The 7592-nt window shown below is 44.2% G+C and overlaps 2 protein-coding genes across 2 annotated transcripts; both read right to left on the reverse strand.

Moving 5' to 3' along the window:
• Positions 1 to 4362: 4362 nt before the first annotated feature.
• On the reverse strand, positions 4363 to 5577 carry LOC129590040 (uncharacterized). The gene is made up of 3 exons (XM_055485015.1): positions 5313 to 5577; positions 5146 to 5244; positions 4363 to 4791 (listed from the first exon to the last, which is right to left on the reverse strand). The coding sequence occupies exons 1-3, from the start codon at positions 5371 to 5373 to the stop codon at positions 4643 to 4645; spliced, it is 309 nt and encodes a 102-aa protein (XP_055340990.1). The 5' UTR covers positions 5374 to 5577; the 3' UTR covers positions 4363 to 4642.
• A 695-nt stretch (positions 5578 to 6272) lies between these two features.
• On the reverse strand, positions 6273 to 7357 carry LOC129589928 (uncharacterized). The gene is made up of 4 exons (XM_055484861.1): positions 7318 to 7357; positions 6865 to 7137; positions 6433 to 6645; positions 6273 to 6360 (listed from the first exon to the last, which is right to left on the reverse strand). Exons 1-4 carry the CDS (start codon positions 7352 to 7354, stop codon positions 6329 to 6331), a joined length of 555 nt encoding a protein of 184 aa, XP_055340836.1. The 5' UTR covers positions 7355 to 7357; the 3' UTR covers positions 6273 to 6328.
• Positions 7358 to 7592: the final 235 nt, after the last annotated feature.

Below are 7592 nucleotides of genomic sequence, written 5' to 3' on the forward strand. Positions count from 1 at the left end.
GATGCAGTACACCGCGGCGATGCGCATCACGTTGAGGATGGCGAAGGTGTGGGTGAGGAGAGTGGAGGTCTGGAAGACGGTGATCCCGTAGTGGGCCGCCCAGAAATCCGCTTCGATGGTGGCCGCACGGCGCAAGGACAGCCGGAACCAGGCAGCAGATTGATACCTGGAAAAATTTACCGTTTTTCCTTTTTTGGGCGGTTACTCGTTTTCTCTATCGACTCTTTTTCTCTATCGGTCTGAAGGAAATGACCCGGTAGGGGGGGGGGGGGTTCCAAATTCGTGTACATGCACGAAAACTCTCACTTTCGCGCACGTCCAATTTTGTATTGGTTTCTGAGATTCTGTCGTCCCGATGATTTTGTTTAGTGTTGCCGTTTGTTACGAAAACATTTTCGAATACTATTTAGTAACATTTTCGTTGTCGTAACGAAAACTAAACGTCGGAGCGTTACGAAAACTAAAAGTCGTAGACTTTTAATTTTCGTTATGATTACGGAAAGTTACATTGTATTCGTATGCGTTACGATTACGAAAACGAAAATTTTTTCGTTCGACAACACTAGATTTACAACCAGCTTGTCTCCATGGCACTAACACAGCGACTATAGAAATTCACGGGTTACGCCAAACTCCAGACTACACTACAGTTACACTATTTACGCTCTACATGGTTAAACCGTCGTTAGAAGAGGAAAACCGTTATTTCTTCGACGTACAGTAATGTCGTTAGCGCTGTCAACAGAACGGTAGACAGGGTGACCAGAAACCCGGTCTCGTGCGGTGTGAAGTAAGCCTCTTCATAGCGACGTATCCGCTGAATGCACGCGCTGATACCCCTCCACTGCACAGCGATGGATACCGCCCCTACGAACACCACGACATCCGCCAGTTTCGAGCACATGTTCTCGATGAAACTATCCAGCGTCCCGGTTAGATCGTGAAGAAACAGTGGAATCACCACCAGGAACAGGTACACGCAGCGGAGTACGGTAAAGATCACGATCCACAGATATGCAAAGACCAGGGAGAATGTGGATGCACTGGTGTCGTGTACTGTAAATAAAGGACAGATTCCGCAGGTTTTCAGCATCAATTCACATAATTTCATCCAGCCATCCAGGATCGTCGTTACCGGTTTGTGGGGCGCGGTTGTGGCGGTAGGATGGATACGCCGGCTAAAGTGTTTTTGTAGGGTGGTCATCACGAAGCGCATGGTTCGTATACCGTTTTGTATCTGGTTGCGAGAGATGCTAGAAATACGGTTTCGCGTACAGGCTTAGCGAATAATCCCGCAACACCGCTCTAGCTGTTTATATCAATACAGTGATAAACACTGACAAGGACCGTTGGGAGAGACTATCAAATATTTGCGTTCAGTGTCGCATAAATGGCTTTGCACCTTTGCTCAAGAAGCATAAGCTTTGTAATTTACATACTGTTGTGGGAATTAAAGGAACCAGTGCATGCACCAAGCGTGTCAGTCGATACCATGTGAATACAGTGGACTAACTGGACTTTATAGTTCATAAAGATCTGACACGTGCCGCCCCCAGCCGTATAGCGCTATGCGTATGAGTGGATATGCAGTAACTTCGTTTTGAAGTCCAGTGTCTGATACTTACTACTAACTTTATGTATTTATTGTTAAGAATGAGATCAAGTCTGTGCTATATGCGTCAAATTCATACGGCACTGAGGTTAGTTAGAAGTATAGACTCTCTTCTTATCCTCTGATTAGGATTACGCGAGGGAAAGATAATTTTGACCGGGTATGTTTGGTACGAGTATACAGAGTACGATGTCAGTTTGGTGATGGTTAATACAATAGTTATGTGGTAGTCAGTGACTCAGTGCCCGGAGGTAACAATCTAGTAAACGTCAGAATTAAGGTTATTTTCGTAGCCATCGTGGTACTACCGTAGAGTATATCACTGCAGGGGTATCACAATGTACAAGAAACATAGGAATCACACATTCTGTGTTCTGTCGACAACAGAAATATTGTAACGAATAGTATGGCAAACAAAATGGCAAACAAACGTTCTGCACTTTGTGAACAAACTAGCGCTAGTTGACACAGTACGAGTAAATTTCTTATTAACCACAGACGAAGTTGCATTTTGAGAAAAATTTTGTTCTGATTTTATTTGTAGTACGTTTTCACTGTGTTTTACAAAGAACTTTCAGTTTGTACTAGAGTAGTTATATTGGTAATGGTACATAAAGTGTTATGATCGGCACTGCCACCTTCGTTACGGGATTCCTTCAACTGAAGAATGAAAGTTCCGTAAGTGAACAGAATACCGACCATCTAAAAACAAAAACGATACAATAAAACTTCGCTGTACGCATTTTTGTATAGCAGTACTTATATTCTACGAACCGTCGCAATGAAAGAGCGGTCCACGAGAACGATTCCGGCAATGGAGAATCCAGTTGGTTTGGCAGTCATGCGGGACAAACGTGCTAGCAGCTTGATGCATTTACTGTCGTTGGCTTCTACGTTAATTCGCTCCTGTACTTCGCAGGAAATGTCAGCCTACACGAGAATAAAAGACCCTGCCAAAATAATTTGATTATTAAACCTCAGAAATCGTTACATCATTTTCCCAGTTAGTCGCTAACCAATAACCTGTATCATGCAGCCATTCTACGCTTCGCTCACAAAAATCTGGTGCACTTTGATGCTATGATCCAGTAGATCCTTGATTTTGATGATATAATACATCTGCTTTCCGGGAACATGGTACAGTACAAGTTCTAAACCAAACACCAACCTGCTCGTGTACGTAGATCATGGCACATGTGAAAATAAACAAAACAATCATCTGTGCAATGCCGCTCTGTATTTGCACCCCGGCCGACACGTACACCGGGGAATTAGCACTCCCGCCAGCCACACTATTGATTATCCAGGCAATCCACATAGTGGCTTGTAGATAGAACAGCAGCAGGAACACCCCCAGATGCTTCGAGAACCTCTCTATATCGCGACACAGCGCGACCTGATCCTCTACTACCTTATCAAAAATCATGGTGTCTCCAACGCAGCGAAGACGGTGTTTCAGTCGCTGACATAACCGTCCAAAAACCAGGCACACCAAAAAACACACCCCGATAACGCAGTATACCGAAGCCAAGCTAATCACGTGGAGGAGGGCGAAAGTAGAATTCAGGAAGGCGGAGGTCTGGAAGACGGTGACCCCGTAGTGTGACGCCCAGAAATTAGCTTCGACGGTGGCCGCACGATGCAATGACAGCCGGAACCAGGCAGCTGATTGGTAGAGTAGTGTCGTTAACGCTGATAGCAGAACGGTGGAAAGGACGATTAGTAAACCGGTTTCGTGTGGTGTGGAGTAAGCGTCTTCGTACCGGCGTATCCGCTGGATGCACGCGCTGATGGCTGTCCATTGCGAGGCGATGGAAACCGCCGTAATGAAGATCATTACGTGACTGAACTGGGAGCAGGTGTTCTCGATGATACTGTCTAAAGTCCCGGTGAGATCGTTGAGGAACAACGGAACGGCTATGGAGCACAGGTACATGCTGCGGAATATGGTAAAAGTCATAATCCATAGGTACGACAAGACTGTTGAGGATGTGGATGTGCTGATGGTGTACGCGAATAATGGACAAAGTCCGCTGATTTTCAGTAAGGACACCCATAATGCTAACCAGACATCCAAAACTGTACTGATCGGTTTGCGCGATGCTTTCTTAAGATGGATAATGTGTTGGTAAATTGCCGCTATGGCGAGCTGCATAGTTCGGTGGCACCGTAGCTATAACTCTGCAGATGGTGAAAGCCAGGAGTGAGAGTACTTTCGAGGGTGCGTTACTACCTTAACTGCGTTGAAGCGAAGCACCGGACGCCAGCAATGGTAGTTCTTGGGTTAATCAGACTCCCTGAGCATGAAACCTTTGGACATTTGTTGTACGTTGTTAAACGCGTCAGCGATGCAGTATCCATTTCACGCTTAGTCAAGTGCACCTAGAATATTTCGAGTAACGAGCTGCTGCATAGGCCATAAAGTTTTCCCATGGCGCCGGCAAGAATCACTGAATAGCATTGACGCGTTGATTATCGTTGAACAGTATTGAAGTAGCTGTAAATTATCCACAGACCACAAACGATTAACCAACAGACGGGAGAAGCGCGCAGTAATTGTATCGGAAAAGCGTTTCTACTATTGCAGTTCCTTGTGGTATGCTCTACCAGGTAGAGTATATGCCGATAAAATCCTTGCAGATCCCGATTGGATAACGAGAGTTGAATGGATTAGCACTTAGCAGTAAATCTACTCGTAGCAATTTAGCCGACCGACACGACAACCGTAACTGACCACATCAGCAGCTGCTTGAAAATTTGTTTATATCAGAAAGAATCAAAGACTGTGCACTTGTATACCTAATCGATCAACAACGGGGACTACATGTCTCGTTAAAAAATGCTATGGGAAAGGTCAAGCGTAACCAGTAAACAGACGTTGATGGAAAGCTACGAATCGCCCAGTGAAATACGATTACTCTTGTATCCATAGCACTGGCTGTAGACTTTCTCCTGACAAAAAAAAAACGCATTTAGTTATGTAGGGAAGTCTCGGTGGGATTTAACCGAATTCATTCCGAATGCCGTTCATCAACGGCACGATGTTCCAAATTCCAGCACCCGGGTGAAGTCAGGATCGACACAAAACTGCTGTCCCTGATTGGTAGGTGGTACCTGCACTCTGGCAAACTTTCCATCCACCGTGCACACCGGTACATAGGGATTCTTCAGTTGGACGGCTACAAAATGCAAAAATAGAACGACTTCGCATGTTGTCTCTACTGCAAAATTATGCTATACCACAATATTAGATCCACGCTCTAAGAGCATCTCAAGTCGAACTGGTTAATATTCGAGAGGGAAATTGTGTGCAGGTTTAGAAACAGAATCGCCAGATTCCGATAAATATGTGTAAATATGGTACGCTCATGGTAGCTGGTCAGAACAGATAAACACGATATGGTGCAACCACTAAGACAACATTCATCCGCTTGCATACTTAGACACCGATTAGATTTGCCGTAAAATGCCATAAATTTTGGCATGAGATGCCAACAAAATTTAAACCAGCAATTTATGTCAATCGTCGGTACCTTGCTGGCGTGCTTTCACGCATGAACACTTGCCCACGTTGTGGTACAGTCCGATCGGTGTTCGATCGCGGAGAATGCACCGCTCACTAGGAGAAATATCTGAAGTGCCAACAAATCCAATCAGTGTAAACGACAATGCGTGCGTATTTGGCAGGATCACCACTCACCGCCATCCGTCGCTCCCAGGAACAGTGTGCCAATAATGAATACAACTATTCTTGTATCCATTGCCCTGGTTGGGGATATTCTTCCTGGCAAAAAGAAAATCACTGCCTACAAGTGCCTAACCGAAGTGATTCTCCAAGCCGAAGCACGCTTCTGTTTAACAGCCGCTCTGCCACGTGTTGAGCTACCGTTGGTCTACCGTAGGAAATGGTACTGCAAATGCACAGACACCGACGGTGTACCGTTTGATCTTTTGACTGAATACTACCGACTGTGTGTTCATAATTTCATGCACAAAATAATTTCACACCAGTTGCGGTAGTTGGCCTGTCGAGCATGGGTTGGGTCAAAGTGCCTCGAGGCAGCCAGCATCGACATACGCGGCATAGAGGAATAAACAGAAGCGTTTCTGCACCCGGTACACTAATTGGTAAAATATTAGGCTAAACAAATAGTTTCGCCTTTCGTCTCTGCTTTACTGAATTTCTGGCTGCATCACAGTGCTTACAAACTGCTGCAGCAAATCACGCTTATCTCAAAGATGTGCCTTTTTGTTGTATAAGTGTGGGCCGCTCTGCTTCTCAAAAGAGCACCAATGGCGATCTAGTGAGCCGATTAATTCACAGCTTGGCTGAGATCTGCGATCTGCAGCGTTTTTTTATGTTGAAGAACTCCGGGCTAATGTTACTGTGCTGTCAGTTTGTTCCGCTAAATTTTATAAAACACAGCCTCGATCTATTATCGCTACGAGACAACGTCGAATAACCGAGTGTGCGCTGTTTGTAACAGCACCGGCAATGACGAGTTTAATTTTTCTTTCACTAAGAAAAGTGACCGCTGTTTGTAACTGTACAACCGTAAATTAATAGAAAAGCGCTTCATCGGAGGAGCACGTACACGAAAGATTTCACAGCACTAATTATAGATTTCTACAAAGATCCAACTGCAAATCGGGTATACCAAGGCTGCAAATCGGGTATACCATCGCATCAATGGAAACTGAATGTAACTGCCGGAATCATTCATCATTGTCCACAAACTGTACATCGCCTGCAAAATGATCAGCACGTGATATGTATTTACGAATAATTGCGAATATGATCCAAACGTAATATTTCATACCATTTGCAGTCACTTTCCACGATGGCTTTCCCTTATCACGGTGCTCGTAACCGGAGGTTGCCAGTCCTCCAATGTACGTTTTCCCGGCATCGTTATCAATGGATACACCGCGGCAACTCCAGTTCCTGCCTAAATCGTTGTTTAAAATACAGGTCCCCAAGTATGTCTTTTTGTTCTGGGGCGCGTCCCTCAAAGCATCATCAAACGCGGACGCTGTAAAAATCATACTTCTGTTGAATTCTGTTGAATCATACTTCTGTTGTAACAGCAAGACGGTGAATTTAAAACTGTCTGTACTTTTTAGTAAGTTACCATGACTTTTATTTTGTTTTGTTGAAAAATATTATTAACGATTTGTTATAATTGTGGAAATTTATAATAAAATAATTTATTTCAATTTCATACTCATAAACCTGCACATTTTCGACTCACCGAATTGTTGTTTGGATATGACATCCCCGTTGGAGGTGACGGGTGGATCGCTGCACTTGTAAAAAAAGAGCGGAGTGTTCTTTTCATCGTTCAGTCGTTTTTGAGGGATATCATTAGACGCCGGGCGGTCGTTGAGTAGTTTATCTCTGTCCGCTTTCGATGCATAGGTGCATTTCTTCTGGCATCTTTTTTCACCGTTGCTGTAAAACCGGCAAAGGTACGCCACGGGCGGCAGCGCGAATGGATCGTCTTCCGCCAATGCCACAGCACAGACTGAAAAATATAAGAGCAATTACTAATTAATGAGCAATTAATTATTGCCTAAATATTTAAAGAACTAATTACCCAGTTTCCTCAAGTAATGTTAATGATAAAGTCACAAATTAGTTAACTGACTACTGTAAAGCGTAAATCGGCAAATATTTTCAGTTTGTTCGATGAAGTCTCTCTTACCGCTTAAAATGACGATTAAGCCGATCAGCTTTGTCATGGTATTGCAATTTAGCAAAACGAGGAAGTCCTACAGCGAAATCGACACCGAGATAATCTGCGTGAACAGAGAGGAAAACACCGGTTTATAACGGCGGAGCGGATATGTTTGCTCACCGCTCCGAAATTTTTTTGTTTGTTCCTGATGACCGTCATAGCTGACATGTAGTGGTTGTGTAAGAAAGGTAATTATCTTGGAAAGACGGATGACACGTATGCTGGAAAATCTGCTGATTTAG

Source organism: Paramacrobiotus metropolitanus, unplaced genomic scaffold, assembly GCF_019649055.1.
Source record: "Paramacrobiotus metropolitanus isolate TYO unplaced genomic scaffold, Prichtersi_v1.0 Parri_scaffold0000038, whole genome shotgun sequence".
Classification (NCBI taxonomy): domain Eukaryota; kingdom Metazoa; phylum Tardigrada; class Eutardigrada; order Parachela; family Macrobiotidae; genus Paramacrobiotus; species Paramacrobiotus metropolitanus.

Excerpts from the sequence above, each read along its gene's own strand:
- LOC129589928 (XM_055484861.1), bottom strand. The coding sequence starts at position 7,354 with ATGACAAAGCTGATCGGCTTAATCGTCATTTTAAGCG. Across the intron at positions 6,646-6,864 it reads CATATCCAAACAACAATTCG|CGTCCGCGTTTGATGATGCT; the intron begins GTGAGTCGAAAA and ends TGATTTTTACAG. Across the intron at positions 6,361-6,432 it reads GTGGAAAGTGACTGCAAATG|GCGATGTACAGTTTGTGGAC; the intron begins GTATGAAATATT and ends ATCATTTTGCAG.
- LOC129590040 (XM_055485015.1), bottom strand. The coding sequence starts at position 5,373 with ATGGATACAAGAATAGTTGTATTCATTATTGGCACACTGTTCCTGGGA. Across the intron at positions 5,245-5,312 it reads CCTGGGAGCGACGGATGGCG|ATATTTCTCCTAGTGAGCGG; the intron begins GTGAGTGGTGAT and ends TTGGCACTTCAG. Across the intron at positions 4,792-5,145 it reads CGTGAAAGCACGCCAGCAAG|CCGTCCAACTGAAGAATCCC; the intron begins GTACCGACGATT and ends TGCATTTTGTAG.